Source organism: Conger conger, chromosome 6, assembly GCF_963514075.1.
Source record: "Conger conger chromosome 6, fConCon1.1, whole genome shotgun sequence".
NCBI lineage: Eukaryota > Metazoa > Chordata > Actinopteri > Anguilliformes > Congridae > Conger > Conger conger.
The window spans coordinates 35134040-35155183 of record NC_083765.1 but is presented as its reverse complement, the minus strand read 5'-3'; the positions used below and the strand labels follow the sequence as shown (position 1 = coordinate 35155183).

Sequence of the window (21144 nt, the reverse complement as noted above, 5' to 3'; positions counted from 1 at the left end):
GAGATCTGCACCCGGACCTTTTCATTGCAAAGCCCTGGGAGATTGATGACAGTAAGCTTGCTAAGATTAATAGACCTGGATTCAAATGCAGGGGAGCCTACAGACTGTGCTATCTGACTGCGTTGCGTACTGCGGCCTGTGTCTGTGGAGCTCCGGGCAACGTGGGGGGGAGCAACGCTAACGACCACGGCGGTTGGCATGCCGGTTAGCACACCTCTCGTCTACCACAGAGAAGGGCAATTTACCTGAGGCTACACCCCTGTACTGGGTTACTGTGAAGGAATGTGCCAAGTTTATAAGGGGGGTAGGGCGTGTAGCGAGGCGGGGTTATCAGTCAAACCTTTCACCTTTACTAGCAAATGGATGATGTAATTAGCATAGCATCATTTGGGACTACATCTCCCACCTCACCCCGCTGTGCGTCACCCGGAGAAGACATACAGTAATGAATTCCCCTTCCCTGCTTTTACCTGGTTTTCAGTCATCCATCTTCCCGCCCTGAGGAAGGCAAGACAATACACTACCCCCCTCCAAATTTAAATGAGAAAATGGGGGAGGCTGAGGTGCTGCATTAGCCACCAACCATGCTCTGCCAGCCTCACCCTGGAACCTGGAGCTGACCGTGGCACTTGATGTCTTTGGAACTGCTCTCAATTAGGGACAGGGATACACTTATTTGAAATATGCGTTTGCAGCTATGTATTTTGTGTATGATATTAAAAATTTTGAATAAAAAAAGGTTTCTGGCCTCCCATTTGCACCTTTGTAACCTGTAAAGCAATGGTGTATGCGTCCACCATTTTGTTTGCCGTTTATAGGCACATGAATGTAAGATGCGTTTTGTATATTTTATGAAGATATACCGTAGTGCATTCATAGCCATTCCTTGAGAGAACGTGTTGTCCACAGTCGGAGGGCGTGGTCACAGCGAGAGGCCCAGGTGCGCTCGGCCCGGTCACACGCCCGCACCCCCGCCTCTTTCTCGCCCTTTCACACTGAGCGTGACAAAAAAAATAATTAAGAGAAAATAATAATCAGAAATGAAAGCGCCGGCCCGCAGCATGACTCGGCAGAATGAACGGCCTCCAACGGGACCCGCGCTTCTGTTCATTCCCCAAAGCCCCAGGGGCCACAGGCACGCCTTCACCGCATCCTGGGGAGGCTCCATCAGGGCTCAGGTCAGGGGTTCAGTGGCGAGGGGGGGGGGGGGGGGATGTGTGGAAGACTTGGAGCGGCAGGAGGATCCTGACTCCAGCAGAGCTCAGCGTTACTGCACTGCTGCTCCCCCGTGCTCACAGATACACGCACCGTGTGCGATTCCTGAGGCGGACGGCAAACAGCCGTTTACTCAGGGGTGATTTCGCAGTTTGCATTTCATGTTTTGTAATAAGATACGTTCAGCGTATTTCACCCCTCCCCGCCGGCCAGGGGGAACTGCTCGCGTGGCCCTGTGGGACTCGCCACCGATCGCAGGGTGGAAGAGCACAGCTGCGGGCGTGGCAGGTTCCCTCGGCGCGGCTAACGGGAATATGAGAGGGAGAGATTCTGACCGCCAAGGGCCCGCTACATCTTCTTTCCCCGCTGATTTCGCTGAAAAGCAACCCTTCCTCTCCCCAGTTTGGCGGACCTGCCTGACCCGCCTCCACGGTCTCAGCTGTGCTCCCGCTGTTTCCTCTGCGGAGCAGACGTTTGTTACCTAATCTGCTGTTTCCTCTATAGGACACATTCAGTTCCATCTGCAGCTGCGATTAAAGGCTTAATTAAAATAAGAACACCCAAAGCATTAATTTACTGCAAGAACTACAACTCCCATAGGGAGCGAGGGGGAGGACCCGCTGGGAGGCCGTCGACACGGAGACCAATTTGCCCCACTGCCAGGTAAAGGTTACATTGCAACATGGTGTAAACAGAGTCAAAAGCGAGCCCAATTAACAGCTCTCAAAAACACAATAGCCTCCTCAGGCATGCTGTGAGCTGCACGGCAGGAAGAGAGAAGAGCTAATGCAGTACACTGTAAGAACACACACACGCATGCACGCACACACACACACGCATACACACATACACACACACAGACACACACACACGCACACACACGCATGCACGCACACACACACACACACACACACACACACGCACACACACAGACACACACACGCACACACACACACACACACGCATGCATGCACACACACACACACGCACGCACACACACAGACACACACACGCATACATGCACGCACACACACAGATACACACACGCATACACGCACGCACACACAGACACAAACACACGCATGCACGCACGTACATACACAGAAACACACACGCATACACGCACGCACACAGACACAAACACACGCATACACGCACGCACACACACACAGACACACACACACGCATATACGCACGCACACACACACCCACACACGCACACATGCACACAGGCACACAGATGCACACACACACGTACACACACACACACACACAAACAAATGTACACACACACACACACAGACATACTGCTCACCGATACCGTACATACTGTACACACATCGCACTTACACAAACGCACACACACATCGCACTTACACAAACGCACACACACATCGCAATTATACAAACGTGCACACACATCGCACTTATACAAACGCACACACACATCGCAATTATACAAACGCGCACACACATTGCACTTATACAAACGCACGCACTCATGCATTCAGACTAACACACAAATGCACACTGGCCTTATATGCTAATGCGACTAAATTACTCCTTTCCATTATTGCTTTTTCAGGCTTATGAACCTCTCTGTTTCTCCCTCTGTAAATGGGTGATGAATTAGAGTGAATTAATAGTGAAAACACGCGTGGTTAACAGAAGAGGGGGGGAAGCATTCTCCACAGCCGCTGGAGGCTGGAGCCTCTGTTATGCATCACCTGATCTAACATCAGCTGAGCCACAGCACACAGCCCAGCTCCTGAACAAGGCCCTACTGTCCCAAGGTCTCTGTCAGAGGGGATCTGACCCACGCATATGATCCTCAGGCCCAGAGAGAGAGGGAGAGAGGGAGGGGGAGGGAGAGAGGGGGAGAGGGAGGGAGTGAGAGGGAGTGAGGGAGAGGGGGAGAGAGAGGGGGAGAGGGTAAAAGGCGAAGATAATAGAGAATCCAAGAGAGAGAGAGAAGGAGGGAGAGGGAGAGAGGGAAAGAGAGAGAGGGGGAGACAGGGTAAAAGGGGAAGATAATAGAGAATCAAAGAGAGAGAGAGAAGGGGGGAGGGAGAAACATAATAGAGAGACAAAGAGTACGTGAGACAGAGATGGTGAGGGAGAGAGAGAGAGGGGGAGAGAGAGAGAGAGATGGTGAGAGAGAGACGAGAGAGAGAGGGGGCAAGATAGACAGAGAAAGCTATGTAAGATGAAGAAGAGGGAGAGGTAAAGGGTGTGAGGAGGGCGAATGACTGAACGAATGAGAAAAGATAAAAGACAGGGAGAGGCACATTTAGGGGCAGTTTCAAAAATGTCAGGGTGGCAGGGTCTGAATAGTGTTCAGCTATGTATTACTGTATCACATTGCATTCATTTGCGGCACAGGGAGCAGGCAGACTGGGGACACAGTTGGGCGTTTGAAGGGGGGTAGGGGCAGAGCTAGTCCCTCTTCTGACATGAACAGTCGGAGGAGTGGGAGAGTGGCACTGCTGGGGCACGCTCACTCAGACTCAGGGGCACGGGGGGAAGCTATCTCTCAGCCGGAGCGTAAAACGGAGTCTCCCCGCTGACCCTGACCCACACTGGGAAATCTCCCAGGAGACGCGAGTCAAATGTCAGACCCCATCCGAGCACTGTGAAGTCATCCCTTCCTGCCTCTGTCATTTCACCGATCCGTAGTGACTGATCGACCAGGATTAGGTTTCTGCCATATTGCGTTCACCTGCTAGTGACCTATAGATATAAATTAATCTACAGCAGTGACCTCGAATTGAAAGGACCGCTCTGAGGGAAGTGTGGTCTTAATAAACAAAATCATAGCAGTTCAGCTTCATTCTGGATCAGGGCAGAGGGGCAGGTCCGTCTCTGTGAGGAATCAGCACAGCTGAGAGTGCTGCTGATCTGGGATCAGTACAGAGTGGCAGGTCCCTCTCTAGGATGAATCAGCACAGCTGAGAGTGTTGCTGATCTGGGATCAGTACAGAGTGGCCGGTCCCTCTCTATGATGAATCAGCGCAGCTGAGAGTATTGCTGATCTGGGATCAGTACAGCGAGGCAGGGCTCTTGCTACACAGGAACAAGGCAGCTTTTCAGCGCAGAGTGCCAAGCAGTGCCGGTCCCGCCGGTCACAATGATGCCACTGCTCTCCTGACCACCAGCTGCGCATGCTGCCACTTTATATCTGTGGATTGGGCTGTCTGTGTGTGTGTGTGTGTGTGTGTGTGTGTGTGTGTGTGTGTGTGTGTGTGTATGTGTATGTGTGTGTATGTGTGTGTGTAGATGTGTATGTGTATGTGTGTGTGTGTGTGTATGTCTGTGTGTGTGTGTGTGTGTGTGTGTACGTGTATGTGTATGTGTGTGTGTGTATGTGTCTGTACGTGTATGTGTATGTGTGTGTATGTGTGTGTGTAGAGGTGTATGTGTGTGTATGTGTGTGTGTAGAGGTGTATGTGTGTGTGTGTGTGTGTGTATGTGTGTGTGTGTGTGTGTGTGTGTGTGTGTATGTGTGTGTGTAGAGGTGTATGTGTGTGTGTGTGTGTGTGTATGTGTGTGTGTGTGTGTAGGTGTGTGTGTAGATGTGTATGTGTGTGTATGTGTGTGTGCGTGTGTGTATGTGTGTGTGTAGATGTGTATGTGTGTGTATGTGTGTGTGCGTGTGTGTATGTGTGTGTGTGTGTGTGTGTGCGTTTGTGAGTATGTGTGTGTATGTATGTGTGCGTGTGTGTATGTGTGTGTGTGTGTGTGTAGGTGTGTGCATGTGTGTGTGTATAGATGTGTATATGTGTGTGTGTGCGTGTATGTGCATGTGTGTGTGTGTATGTATGACTCAAAAAGCTGCACTAAGGAAGTGATTGAATACACCTCACTAATCAGAAACAGCCGAGAATGAACCGTCCAATGAATTTTGGTCCCCTAAAATGGAGAGAATATGTATAAAATTCCTACATGGGTCAACTGGTATGGATGGAAATATCCTCAAATGAAATGTGTGCACCTCACATTCATTGTTTAATTTCAAATCCATTTCATGTTGGCGGACAAAGCCAAGAAAACAGAAATTGTACCACAGTTGAAAATCTTGGACCTCACTGTACATACAGACAAGGGTATGAACAAGCCCAGCATGCAATTACTGTCACGGCACACCTTTGGTCTCCCACACAGTGAGAGTACAGGGGGTGTCTGGGCCTATGACATCATCACCCATCACACTGTGAGGTCAGTCCACCTTTCTACCCAAAAGCCAAAGGCAAAGCTGCTGCAAGCATACAGGCTTCCAGCGGTAATGTTCTGCAGCTGTCTTTATATTTACACTCAACAGACACACAAACACATTCTCCCTCTCTCTGCCACATACACACACATACACACACATTCTCCCTCTCTCTGCCACATACACACACATACACACTCACACACATTCCCCCTCTATCAGCCACAAACACAAACATTCTCCCTCTCTCAGCCACACACACATACACAAAAACACATTCTCCCTCTCTCTGCATCTCTCACACACACTCTCTCTCTCTCACACACACACTCTCTCTCACACACACACACACACTCTCACACTCTCTCTCTCTCTCACACACACATACACACACACACACACACACTCTCTCTCTCTCTCACACACACACACTCACACACACACACACACACACACACAGACGCACACTCTCACACACTCACACACACACACACAGACGCACACACTCTCTCACACACACACACACACTCACACACTCACACACACACACAGACGCACACACAGTGTGAGTGAGACAGTGTGAAGCACAGAGGACAGGAGATGGCGCAGATACGGGTCCGTCAGCGCGGAGGTGCGGTCGGGCGGCCGGCGGCCCGCGTGCGCCGCTGCCTCTGAAAGGCGTCCGCTGACACAGTGCCGCGGCACGCCCCCCTCCCCATTGTTCCAGGCTTCCTGCCCCGCCATTGTGCGAGGAGCGGAGAGAGGGACGGAGGGAGAGCGAGGGGCAAAGAGCGGAGGACTCGCAGCGGCGCGAGAGAGAGGGAGAGAACGCGACGGCACACGTCTCCCGGCCCTCTGGGATTATTATTACGGTCTCCGTCGGCGGAGAAAACAACAGTGTGTCCTCTCGTACCGCCCCCACAACACCTCACTCTGAGATGAACTGCCTCATCGCCGGGCCCAGTGGGGCCGCAGCGATAATAAATGAACTGCAATGCGCTGGAGAGATTAACCGTGCCTGATTGACTCTGCCTTTCCTGTAACCCTTGGAAACGCTTCAAAGCAGCGGGGGTTTTTGTGAACGGGTGGGCGGGGAACTGTGGGACACTTCCTCTTTGGCTATCCAGCGGTTTGCTGTCATGTGACTCTAACTCTTCATAATCACGGACTCTAAAGCCCAGTTTTGGCCAACTCCACTCCGCAACATTCTACAATGGTTTCAACTGGGCTCAAATGCTCTATAATACTGATCTGGATCTGCTCCAGAACACTTGTCAACTCTAGTGCTTCGAACAGGCTTTTCATTGTGCAAGAACAGCGGTTATCCATCATTCCAAAACTCTAGGCAGGCTTCTCGTTGTTCCAAAATGTGGCCTTGCTACACGCAAAGGGTTGGGTTGGGTTTCACAGTGCTCTAGGTCACTGGTCAACAGGGAATGATTCTGCTTTAGCTGTGCTCTAAAACCCAAATTGCCAGCTGCAGGTCAGATCACACCGGGAAGGATATTAATAAATAAAATTATCCTGTGCAAATGAATAGACCTGAGTACACAAATAAATAAGATTAGAAGATAATGATGTCCTTGCAGGGGAAGGAAATCTATGAAGAAATTGATTGGCAAGAATGAGAGACAAAACCTTCTTGTATGACAACTAGGAAACAATAGATATTATATTTATGGTTACTGTTACCATCATCACTACTGTATAATTATATATACAGTATATATAATTATATACTGTATAATTATACAGTGTACAGTGTGAAGGGGACTCCAAAACTGTCTTCTACTTTGCAACACAAACATGGCTTCTGATCATTCTAGAACAAGGCTGCCAAACCCTGCTCCTGGAGAACTATTGTCCTGCAGATTTTCAGTCGAGACCTTACAAATCACGTCAGTCAACAGCTAGAGATCTGGGTGAGCTGCAAATTAGTAGAATCAGGTGCGCCAAATTAGAGTTGGGATGAAAACCGACAGGAAGGTCGATCGGCAGCCCTGTTCTAGAACCGCAGTCAGGTGTCCAGGAGTTCCCCCAAGCTAACCCTTTCTCGGAAATGGTACAATCCCAAAAAACACCCTTGGCTACGTACCGCCATCCTGTTTCCCGCAGGGTCTCTGTAAGGTTCTTTTCTGTTCGGCTTCGAGAGGTGTAATTAGACCGCTGAGTAACCGCCCAGAGATTTGCATGCGCCTCTGTTCGTAATGCAAAAAGGGATGCAAAGCTTCTGGTCATTACGCTGCACGGGAGAGGCTGCCTAGAAACAGGGCCAAACCCATTTCACTAAGAGCCTGGGGCCTACTCTGATGACGGGCCCATGAAAGGCGTAGGCTCTCACGCGACTGCACGAACGGCCGATATGATAGAAGCCTCATCAGTGAGTCACCCCTGAACACACGCTTAATTAGATCTTTCGTACAGAAATAATGACCTTTTAAAAGGCAGAATGGGAGAGTCAGATGCCAGTGAGAGAGCGTGTCATTCCCTTGTTATTTTTAGTGCGATATGGGGCAGCCTGTAGCCTAGTGGCTAAGGTACATGACTTGGGCCCTGGGAAGGATGGTGGTTCAAGCCCTGGTGTAGCCACAATAAGATCCGCACAGCCGTTGGGCCCTTGAGCAAGGCCCTTAACCCTGCATTGCTCCAGGGGCGAAAGTCCACTGTTTAAGTCACTTTGGATAAAAGTGGAAGCTAAATAACAAAGTATCATTATTACTCATATTAATAATAATGAGGACTTCTCTTGCCTCCAACGCCACTGTTGCTGTAAACAGTACACAGTCAGGGCCTGTGTTGTGTCATGATATCGACCGTAGCAAACACAACACCCCCTAAAACGAACGCTTGCTGCTGTTATGGCGGCCGCGTTTGTGCTCGACGCAGTCGGTCGCGCCTCATCACGTCACCAGCAGTGGCTGTAGTGACCTTCTAACACCATTACTTTTCTCCACGCTGACTTCCAACAGCCCTGAGAGTGGATCCACAGACTACAGCGTACAAGACACAGATAAGGATGAGAGGAAAGAGAGGAGAGAACGGAGGAGGGGAGGAGGGAGACTAGTAAGACTAGCAGAAGAAAATAGAGGCAGATGGAGAGAGAGAGAAAGGGTTATTATCTTGGTTGGATAATTGTTATTGTATTGTACCACAACTGTTCTATATGTATGAGTGTGAATGAATGTACGTACGTATGTATGTAAATTCCAGAAGTTGTGTAATTATTCATTATTACTATTGTTTTATTTTGTCATCTGTGATTTGGCAAACTGTAAGGTCATGCCAGTAAAGCACCTTCAAATTGTAAAAAAAGGAGAGCGGAGAGGAAAACGAAGAAGACGGGATCAGAGATGAGAGGAGTGGAGAACAGTGGGCAGAAATAGGGCAGAGAAAATATGAGAGGAGGACAGAACATGCCGGACAGAAACAGAGAGGAGCAGAGAATGGAGTGGGGAGACTAGAGAGAACATAGAATGAGCAAGTGAAAGCTAGAACCAAAAAGGAGAGAGAGAGAGGGGGAGAGAGAGAGACAGAGAGAAATAATGACATGGCAACAAGACTGCAGTCCAATCTCCACCTTTCACACACCCTGATGCAATGAGTCAGTTCTTCCTCTTAGTACTGACAAAGCGCAGAGAGAGGACTGCTGTTGAGCTGACCCTGTCAAACTGAAGCACATCCTTTCCGCTCCAGCTTTCCAGCTGTTCACTTCTTCGTTGTCGTCGTTGGTTTCTGACGTGGCATCCGAAAATTCCATCTAAAACAAAAACACCCAAACCGTCCTGAAGCCACCTATACCAAGTCCAGGTGGAATACCCCACCCCCACTCCACACAGGCTGAATACGTCCTCCAACTGTGTTCTGTACCCGCTCCCCAAAAAGACGAACAGGAGGACTCATCGAAGGAATGCCCGCTCCTCTGTAGGGGTCCATAAGATGGAGAGGCAGGCCCAAGATGCAACAGCCATGACTTCCCACACCAATCGCCTCATGGTCGAGAGAAGGTTCCCCCATCTCCATCACAAAGCTGCACCCCTCATCCGTCCGTCTGTCCTGGGGCTCACCGCCCCACATCGCTGCACCTTCTCCCCGTCCGTCTGTCCTGGAGCTCACCACCCCACATCGCTGCACCTTCTCCCAGTCCGTCTGCTCTTCCATGTGTGTCAGCCAGAGAGGTGTCCAGGTTCTCCGTGGCAACAGGAGAAGCTCTCGGTCTCCAGCTGAGGGGATTACTGATAGGAATCGCTGGTGGTTGTCTGACCGCGTGCTGTGACGTTCTCCCGCTGATGGAAACGTCCAGGGGGTTGACCTTTCAAGCGGCCAACCTCGCGAGGAAACCAACGAGTCAACAAAGACTCTGGGGCCAGCCACTCCCCGTCATCCGCTCTGAATTTACAGAACCCTATCCATCCCCGGATCAAACAGATTCAAGCAAGGGTTCAGTTGAGGCCAACCAGGTCAATGCCTCCATTCCTGAAGGCCATGCTGGTGGGTTGCAAACCAGGGAAAAAGCTTGTTTTTATGGCAAACCCAGAGAAAAAGACCCTCAGGGACCATCCCCCAGTACTCCAAAATAGTGTCCTCTCTTCGTCAGTTCACTTCTCTGAAGTGACTACTGGTTGACAAGGGACGTTTTGGCCATATTCCTCTTAGCTGTCCATGATGTACAGATCAGGTGAAGGACCCAAGGAAGGAAGCGACTTTAGGTTCTCCAGTCACAGCCAGAGCCTCACCTTTGGAAGCCGACCAACCACAGGAAGTCTCTTTAGCCTCATGACTTATCTCAACCAATCACAGCAGGCACTGATGAAGACTTAATTCAGAACAGTTATGCATCACAGAAAGCTACACCTACTTTCACTTGCACTGCACAGTAGCTCAGCTACCGTGAACAGACACATAATAAACTTCAGGCTTTCAAAGTAACATTAAAGGTCACATGATATACAAACGAGCACTATCTCAGAGAAACGTCTCCCCGGATAAAGCAAATTACGTAATAAATATAGGACTGCAGTCACACTGTACTTTTTAAAAGGAGGGCTAGAAATAACTGAACACCCTAAGCAATAATAGCAAGGAGGAAAAATGTCTAATTGAGAAGAAATGTCTAAGAGGACACACAGCACAGCAGTGCTAAACTCTACACCCGGCCTCTATCAATCACAGCAACCAGCCATGATGTTTCAGCAGTACAGTTTTACCTGCACTGGCTGAAATACCCAGTATTCAGCACACACCGCAGGGCTATTTTTACTTTTTTTTTGTTGTCGTCGTTGTAAATAACACCACTATTTTCCTGTGCTATTCATGGATCTGACGGACACTGCTGCTGACCTGAATGGTGTTCTGTGTCACGCTGGGTTTTTTTTTGAGCGCTAGCTTTTTGCATAAAACAACGAAAGCAAAACAAACGGTGCTCCATTACCTTCGGTTTGCAAATACCCCATTGATGGAAATCGAGAAAAACAACACATACGGTACGTTCTGCGAAAGCCACAGCGATGCGAAGCATGAGCGGGGCTGCCTCTAAAGTAAGTCATGTTGCAATATAAAATGGGGCGACGGACACTTTTCTGGGCCCATGTCTAGAGATGTTCATCTCAGAGCCTGGAATTTTGCGGTTTCCATCTTTTTCTCTCTCTTTCCCTCTCTCTATCAATTTCTATCCCTGTCCCTCTCTTCCTCTCTCTATCTATTGCTCTCTCTCTCTCTCTCTCTGCTTGGCCCTCCGGGTTAAATGGGTGACAGACCCACTCCCTGAAGGGTTATGTGATCTTATCATGTGATTATGCTTATTACACAGACATACAGTACTGTATATTATTCTGGAGAAAGATATATTTGACCTTTCTAAAGCAGGAAAATAACCTCATAATGCAAAATGATGCAAGATTATTTATCTTCTTCTTCAAAAAACCGTACGCACCGTGCCTTCACGTTTCCTGTAATATTCACGGCAACAGAAAGACAGTCTTCTGTCATTTTTTTGAAACTGTGCGCTTCTGCCAGCTAAATGAAGAATGGCTGTGAATTCAGTGCGCGGCTTGGAAGAATTTAATGCGGCGCGCACATTCCTACCTACACACCAACACAAAGGCAGTACGGGTCCCTGGAGCCCAATTAGCAGCGCGCGTGGATATCCTGTGGGTTTACCGTGCGGCTTTCAGGGCAGCCACGCCTCAGCGCAACGGAGAAGGCGCCCATGGCTTGCTGAACAAATTAATAGCGCCAAAAACGCCGTCAGTTCTTCCTCGGAAGGGCCGAGAAACGAGAACCGGTGCGCCGGCCTTTTATTGGACTTTCAAATGACAGACGACGATGTGAAAGAGAGGGCATGCGTTAACGTCCTCTGGCAAGCTACTACAAAAAAAAAATCATAGCACAAATTAACAAAAGCCTGTCACACAGATTATGAGATAGTGTGTAGTGTACTGTGTGCAGTGTAATGGGGTGGTGTATATTGCACTGTGCCAATATCATGCATTTGTTTATTATATAGTTATGTCCTGAACTTGTGTTGGCCGACATTGAACTGCAGTGATATATAATGCAGAGGTGGTGCATATTGTACTCAGTAGGTGTGTATGGTATTAAGATGGTATGTATTGTGTATTGAGTTGCAGCATAATATACTGAGATACTGTACGTATACTAAGATGGTTCAAGCCATGGTGCAGTAAGATGGTTAATGTTATAGTGAACTAAGATGGTTCACTGTATTGATATGAGATATATTACATTATTACATTATTGGCATTTGGCAGACGCTCTTATCCAGAGCGACGTACAGTTGATTAGACTAAGCAGGAGACAATCCTCCCCTGGAGCAATGCAGGGTTAAGGGCCTTGCTCAAGGGCCCAACGGCTGTGCAGATCTTATTTTGGCTACAGCGGGATTAGAACCACCGACCTTGGGTGTCCCAGTCATTCACCTTAACCACTACGCTACAGGCCACCCTAGACAGTTGATGCTATATCACATTGAGGTGGTTGATATTACAGTATAAAGGCAGGAAAGATGTTACAATTGACTGAGATGGTTGATATTATATATTATATTGTATAAGTATTTTCATACAGTGTACTGATATAATGGTTATTTGCAAGCTGATACGGTTTTTATGTTTCAATGATGCACTAAATTCAAAATGTAACACAAACCAGCCAGTTGGCTCAGCTCTTGTTGCTTCTACAAAGTTCACAATTACACTTCCTATCGCTGGATCTCTGCAGCTCTTTTTGCCTCATATCAAACCAGGAAGTGCAACAGCAACTTCCTTTCTATCTGACAAACGAAAGCCCATCTGGACACCTGATTGCTCGAGAGAAACAAAATGGCCAATGACCAAAAAAGTCAAATGTTGTGTTGCAGTGAAAGACTAGATTAGTTTGCTTTGCTTTGTTATCACTAGGCAAATGCAGGAAATGATTCCACAGCAACATAATCTGTACAACTTTGGCAGCAGCAGTGTGGTCCTTACGAAAACTCTAGGCAGCCATATTGGCTCTACTGATTATGACAGTGTCAGACCTGCAACCTGTACCAACTCTGTAAAACCTACTGTTACTTTAGGACATCTGGTTGCTATCAGTGCATGCCCAGCCTGGCCACAGAAATATTGAACAGATAAGTTTCTTAGAAATATCAGGAAGATTTTTGACTGGCTGTGAATTATACGGCTGCATAATCGGCAGAATCACGCAGTGTTTTCTAGAACGCAGCTGCCACTGCGTACACGACTGCGCTCCCATGCGCCATGCCACACTCAGCTTGCAAGGCGCCTTCCTGAGTGTCAGCAATCGAGGGCACGTCACAGCAGTGCCCACTGCGAGGCCTGCAGGCCGGGGACTTCGACCTGCCCGCCGGATAAAGTCATAACCCTGTTCACCTGAACAAGCACAGGCAGAAACACACACACATGCATGCACACATGCACACTCACTCCTACGCATCCTGACACGCACACTCACATAAGCATGCGTACACAGACACACATGCTCACTCACACACACACACTCAGTCACAAGCGCACTCACACACATAAACACACGTGGTCCTATCACCTCATTTAACCTCACATCACACACATACATGAAAACACACATGATCGCATACACACACACAGACACACACACACTCACACACATACTCTCTCTCACACACACACACATGAACAGATGGCACAGGAAGTCCCCGCCTCACTCACTCAGAGGTGAAGCCCTGCACTCCACGCGGTGCGATTCCCCGGCTCGGGGGCCTGATTTAGCTCACGCCTCCCTTCCCCAGCAGGTGAGAGCCACAGCAGTAATTCGCCCATAGCTGATCAGGGCTGGCTTGTTAGCCCCGGTGCTTGGTTAACCGCGCGGTCCTCAGCCCCCCCCGTACCGTCCTCACACTGCGCTAACGGCATGGAGGGTTCGCCCAGAGAGCTGCGGCCATCAGGACCAGGCAGCAAAATCACTGGGTTTCGCACAGAGAGGCTGAAATTTAGACACACACTCTACGGCCACACGGGCTGCCATTGCAGCAGCTCGGTCATTAACTGTATGCATAAGCACACACACACAAACACACACGCGTACATGCACGCACACGCTCACACACACGCAAACGCACATACACACAGGCAGCACCTACGTACAGGTATACCTGTATGCCTGCATATGTGGAAATGCATACAAAAAATAGCTTGACCCTTGACCCCTGACCTCATGTAGTATAGGAGCATTGGCCTGTTCACCCAGCTGCAGAATAGCTGTGGTGAGGCAGACGGAAGACCCTTGTGTACATCTCATTGCTACTCCAATCCCAGCTTTGGCTTATTTAAAGGAGCACTCCTGTACCCTCCAGATATTGCCTTCAGACACACAGAGCCCAGAGGACCACTCACCTGCTTTTTAATAGCATTCAAATGCGTGCTTCCTGCTAGTGTGCTAGTGCAGTGCTATTCTCACATAAACGTCAATAGAAGAGATGAATAGGAAGACTCATATAAGCAAAATTGGTATTGGGGGGGGGAGTTGGAGCAGGGAAGTTTTCTCAGAGGACTAAAAATAATAAATTGACCAATTACAAGATGCTCGTGGCTAACAAGCTGTAGTCATGGAGATCACCGCCGTCCCTGACCGAAGCCAGATCATTCATCTGCTTGGCGAACGCCTCGCTACATCTTCCCACCTGACCTTGCGCCACCCCCTCAGGGATGCCCCCGTTCCTCCCAGGAACGCCCAGCTCGACAGCGCTCCAGCGGTTGTCCGCGACAAAGCTCTGTTCCCAAACCCTGCGGAATACGGGAACGCAGGCACAGCCCGAGCTGAAACCTGTGCCTCATTGCCCCTGGGCCGGGGGCCGGGGGCCAGGACGAACAGCCAGGGGAGCAACTGAGGACACACCCCAGGTAGTCGATACCAAAATCAACAACTGTTTAACCAGAGGTATCTTTTCAGGACTACAGCTGGGGGTCCTTACGCATACAGGGATGACTGTGAAATGCCTGTTGATAATGACAAAGAGCAAATACTAAACATGAGGAATTATGTAAAGACTATTGTCAAATTCTGCTCAAACCGGCAAACTGGACACATTTGGAGAGTCTACGACATTTACAGTGGAGGAGATTCAGATAAAATAACACACAAGCTGTACGGTAAATACCCATAAACCATTGGTTCCCAAACCTCTCCTCGAGTACCCCCAGACGGTCCAGGTATTTCATGTGATCCACCTCAAGGGTACCTGATACAACTAAGCAAGGCCATAGAAAACCCTTTTCAAAACTATACCAGAGCACCAAGTGTCCTGAGTAGAAACCGCTAGAAGATGATCATTGGGAGACAACAATATTATATTTATTTGCAAAGCAAAACCACAAAAGTTTTGCCTCTTTTTTTGGGTTAAAAACCATCACATTCAGCCTCAGCACATCATGCCTCCATAATGATATTTTGCAATAAGAAGTAAAACAAAGCATGATAATGAGAATAATAAGAATAATAATAAACAACCTTCCTCAATAAAGGTCACTGGCAGACCGCACACACTCAGTGCTTTGAAAACATTCATTTCACAAAGCATTGAAAAACAAATAGCAATTTTTAGCCAAAATTATCTGCTCTTTAGCTGTCCATCAGAAGAACATTATAAGTACCCAAGCTGGCAAATAAAACAAGAGGCTTCAGGAATTCACTGCCCTATTGAAAGGAAGCGCCTTGCATTACATAATGCTTATTTCATTTATAGACCCTTAACCAGTGTGATGTATAATGCTTGTATCATAACATTCTGTATCATTTTATATGGTTAGTTTTATTAGCAGTGTCCTGTTCAAGTGTACAGTAGAAGTGCCTTGTTTTTGTTTCACATCAGCAACCATGTTCATACACTGCTGCTCTGACCACTGCTCCACACTGCTGCTCTGACCACTGCTCCACACAGCTGCTCTGACCACTGCTCCACACTGCTGCTCTGACCTAACCTTGTGTAATCATGAATGTATTGGTGACATATGCTGATGAGCTGTACTCAAAACTGTAAATAACTATGCTGTGTCAGTTCAAAGTTGTGTCTCAAAGCACAACGTTTTCGGCCTCACATATGCAGTATATTCAGACAAACCATGAATCTTGGATTAATACGGATGCATTCATGGCTGTTGAGGCATCAATAAGTTTAACATAAATTGCTTTAAAACCTTTGAATTGATTTACAGATTTAAACCACTCAGAGACATGCAGTATCTTTCCAATCCATTGCCATGGCTGTTCAGGCTCCTCATCTGGTGTTTCAACCAGTGCTGCAATATAGGAAATTGAAAGCTTGCAGCACATTTCGGGATCCAACATATTCATGTTGCATTCACACACGTTTTAATGCACATTAACCAGTCAATGTGGCCACGGCCTTTTGTACTCATACTCCATATCTCCTGTCTGTATCAACACAATTCCGTTCGGAACTGCACCTGCGTTTCCCAGCAACAGCAAAAACATGACGGCCTTCCGAACGTGCCCGAGAGACTCCGAACGCCCAGGGTTTCCCCCCTCACTTTACAGTACTTGATCCCTAAAAACGAGAAAAGGCGAGTGTGTTCGAAGAGTAACGATTGAGTGCATAGGCGCTGTTGGGCGCTGTCCACCACCGAAAGCGCCTGAAATTCTATGTTCCGCCAATTACAAACGAATATATCCCCACAGGTATTGGAAAATAGGCTAATTTTACAAAATGCTCAATTGGGCTGTCTATCTGTCGACACGGTGGCTAATAATCATCTTATAACATTTACGTTTTAGTTAATTAACCAGTCGGAAAATGGCAACACTCCAACAAGCACTTGGAGCCGAGAGGCGTTTCTTCGCCGAGTGACTGAAGACCTGGCTTCTTTCTCTAAAACCAGGCGTTTAACCAAATATCATAGCATCGAACAAGTTAGCTACATAATATTGGCAATTGATTACAAATAGTCTAAACGGAAATAGTCCAATGTCTATCCAATTAATTGCACGACACAGATGCTGGTTTTCAAGTCGTACGATTAAACACAATGTGTAATAGCCTACAAACATTGGTTAATTGGACAGCACGATTAAATCACTGTCTCTTACAGATTCGTCAACAACATTCGGTGATGTAACCTACAAAAACCATCCTGTTAAAATTAAAGATCTGGGAGAGAACACCAATCAGAGGTGTGGGAGAAGCAGTGTCTCGTACAAGCAATATGAAAATAAAAATGGCCGTATCTTTAGGAGAGGTTCGGGTGGTACCATCTCTGGTGGTGCATTCACACACACACACACACACACACACACTTATCGTCAGCTTGTAACTTAACATGTAAATATTACGATAAAGCTCGTCATATATAACTTCACAATTTCACAGTTCAGTTTACATGGGCATGTAAATGCTGAAATCTCCAGTAAAAGGGCTTTAGATGCCATATTTTCTGTCAGCGTTAAATCCGTATTATACAGATATTCAGAGAAAAAAATGCCAGAGAGCTAACCCTGAAACCTGCATCAAGAGATCAGACGCGGAGGGAAAAGAGGCGCAGATCAAAGAGATAAAAGCATGGTATTAAGATTAATTGAGAGAGGTGTATTTTAATGGCACTCTGCTGGGACATAACCGCGATTCACGTTGTATACCCGCACAAGCTCTTTCGCCAGACACCAACATGCACCACAAGAAAACCGGAGTTGGCTTTTCAGCACCATTATCGTGAACAGCACACCCATATTTTCCCAGGCTCCTGCCGAAACGTTTATCAACGTTGTCCTTTTTTACCCCGAGCCACAGCCCGCGCTGCAGCTCAGTGCACGAATCGCCGCTAAAGCTAAAGGTAATAATTCCTTGAAAATATGGCGGACCTAAGTATTCACCAACTAGGAATGGGCAGTGGGGTGGGGGTGGGGTGGGGGTACGGGGAACGCAATCTCAACCCACATTAAAGGCGAAAAGACACTTAAAGCTAAAGACTTACTTCATCTGTTTCACGATGGTGCTCTTGCCTGATTCTCCTGCCCCTGTTGAGATAAAAAAAAAAATCACTCAGTAAAATGGCTGTCGGTGCTGCATAAATTATTGTTTTAAGGCGGTAAGGGCCATTACAGGAATAGGAAACCTCTATGTTCTGTTGCTGCTCTAACCGCTAGCCTATTATTTGAAATCCGTAAACCGGCACAGACGAGGAAACCGGGAGCAGCACCCTCCATAGCCTACGGAACATTATCTTACCTAGCAGGAGTAGTTTCACGTCTTTAGCGGCAGTGATTCCATCTTCCTTGAGGTTTTTCTCAATCGCTTTGCTCCTGTCCAAAGCCGCTCTCTCCTCGGCGCTCAATGTACATCCCATGATTAGGTGAGCCTCGTCTCTTCTTTCTCTCCAAAACAGACGAGATGCGAAAAACGAGCAATCCTTTTCCCTTATTTCTTCCCTATCCCTCTCTTGTCTCTCTCGCTCGCTCTTTCTCGCTCCCTCTCGCTCTCTCTCTCTCTCTCTCTCTCTCTCGCTGTCTGTCAGCGACTAGCTATAGCATTAAAAACCGGATTGACGACAGCTGATATTGGCTTGAAACACGGCTTGTCTCCGTCTCTGGTTCTCTCGCGGTCTCTCTAGAGGGGTAGTTGCGCTTATTTCTCGGGCTGGGGTCTCTATTGGGCGGCGACGACGGCTGCGAGCGATCGCATCGTTCAGCTTGCTGACAATGGAGGAGAAGGAGGGAGAGTGCGCTAGGCTCTGCACTCCTGACAATCTCGCTGACGTCAGGAGCAGTGCAAGCGAGTGAACGAGCATGCTCAAGCGAGCATCGTGCACCGTTAAATACAGCAGTCACAAGGAAATGACGGATTTTATTTACATTCATTTTGTAGCGTGTGTTTTACTGTGCAATAGCGTAATGCTATATTAATCATAACATATTTTCACTTCAAAAATGCGGACTCTGGCTTGGGCCAAAGAGGAGTGTAGCTGGTACTGAGAGAGCCGCTGTGTGCGAGCCAAGCATAATCGCACCTAGGTGTGGTCCTACACAAGTCTTGGGAAGAGTTTGGCTGTTCTTTATAACCTTTGAAACATGGCACCCTGCACACTTTCCTAGCCTCTGCTCTTGCTACTTACAGTACTACTACCAAAAATATCATTATTAATATTATCTGAATATTATTACTCTCTGAATATGAAGTTATGATGATTATAAGTGTTGTTGCTCATTTTGTTTATATTGTTGTTTTTAGTGCTAATGGTAGGTGATGATGATACTACTAGCTACTCCTACGACTACTACTACTACTACTAATAATAATAATAATAACAATAACAATAACAATAATAATAATTATTATTATTTTTATAACAATAACAACAATGGCTACAATAACTATAATAATAATAATATCAGTACTACTGCTATTACTACTATTAATAATAATAATACTAAATTATAATAATGATGTTGATAAAAATAGTAATAATAATAGTAATAATAATAATAATAATAATTATTATTATTATTATCATTATTATATATAACAGCAATAATATGTACCCTTTACATTGATTCATTAAAATCATTAGTCAATCATCAGCAGCCTTAAGATGTCAAATATGATTTATTTGCATTCATTTGACAGACGTATACTCTACCAACCCCATTCAGACAGACACACACTTGCAGACACACTGAAAAATATTTCGGACCGCTAATCAATAATTTATCTGGAGTTGCATGGTGGACTCAGATACACACGCTCGTTGACTGTACAGAGGTTTTGGTTCACTGCAACACATTCCAATGCTTTCGTTGCATTTCATTCGTTGAGTTCCGCTTGACTGGCTCGTCCCAATGACATGGCCTGGAAGTCAGCTGTGCTGACATAGCTGTGAAGTTCTTTTACATTACATTACATTACATTATTGGCATTTGGCAGACGCTCTTATCCAGAGCGACGTACAACAAAGTGCATACCCATAACCAGGGATAAGTTCGCTGAAAGACCCTAGAGGTAAGTACAATTTCAACTGCTACCTGTACAACAAAGATAAGGACAAGGGCCATTTTTTTTTTTTTTTTTTTTTTTTTTTTTTTGAACAAACAAACAAACAGAGCAAAAGTCACCAAAGTTAACTATCCAAACACTGCTTACCTAGCCAACTAAAATACTGATACACAAGTCACAGAGACAACAATTAAGGTTCACAGGGAGGTAGGGAGGGATGGGGAGAGGTGCTGTTTGAAGAGGTGTGTCTTCAGCTTGCGCTTGAAGGTGGGGAGAGATTCTATAGTTCTGACCTCAACGGGGAGTTCGTTCCACCACCGTGGAGCCAGAACAGACAGTAGTCGTGAGCGTGAGGTGGAGGTTCTGAGAGGGGGAGGTGCCAAGCGGCCTGTGGAGGCTGAACGAAGAGGTCTGGCAGGGGTGTAGGGTCTGATGATTTTTTGCAGATAAGCTGGGGAAGACCCTTTAACTGCTTGGAAGGCTAGCACCAATGTTTTGAATTTGATGCGAGCCATGACAGGCAGCCAGTGGAGGGAAGTAAGCAGGGGGGTGACGTGTGAGTATTTGGGAAGGTTGAAGACCAGACGAGCTGCTGCATTCTGGATGAGTTGGAGGGGTCTGATGGCAGACGCTGGGAGGCCAGCCAAGAGGGAATTGCAGTAGTCCAGGCGGGACAGAACCATCGCTTGGACCAGGAGCTGGGTCGAGTAGGGGGTGAGAAAGGGGCGGATTCTCCGTATGTTGTATAGGAAGAACCTGCAAGACCGGGTCACCGCCGCAATGTTCTCGGAAAGGGACAGTCTGCTGTCCATCACCACGCCGAGGTTCCTTGCACTGGGTGACGGCGTGAGTGTGGTATCCCCGAGGGAAATGGAGAGATCCAGATGGGGAGAGGTATTAGCAGGGATGAATATCATTTCAGTTTTACCTGGGTTGAGCTTTAGATGGTGGTTGTCCATCCAGCTCTGGATGTCCCTCAGGCAAGCAGAGATACGGGCTGAAACCTGCGTATCAGACGGCGGGAACGAGACGAAGAGTTGGGTATCGTCCGCATAGCAGTGGTAGGATAGCCCATGTGCAGTGATCACAGGGCCAAGGGAGCGAGTGTAGAGAGAAAAAAGAAGCGGGCCAAGGACTGAGCCCTGGGGAACTCCTGTGGCGAGGGGCCGAGGTGTCGATACCGAACCAGCCCAGGCAACCTGGAAGGAGCGACCAGAGA

General features: G+C 47.4%; 1 protein-coding gene across 2 annotated transcripts in view; it reads right to left on the bottom strand.

Moving 5' to 3' along the window:
- LOC133130128 (guanine nucleotide-binding protein G(o) subunit alpha) overlaps nt 1-18673 on the bottom strand; it is a 108264-nt gene extending 89591 nt beyond the window's left edge. The window contains exons 1-2 of one of the 2 annotated variants that reach the window (XM_061244411.1): nt 18165-18673; nt 17911-17953 (exon numbers count right to left, since the gene is read on the bottom strand). In XM_061244411.1, the coding sequence (XP_061100395.1) occupies nt 17911-17953; nt 18165-18282 (161 nt within the window). In that variant the 5' untranslated portion in view covers nt 18283-18673. The remainder of the gene's footprint in view (nt 1-17910; nt 17954-18164) is intronic. The other variant, XM_061244413.1, reaches the window with a different exon arrangement.
- Nucleotides 18674-21144: the final 2471 nt, after the last annotated feature.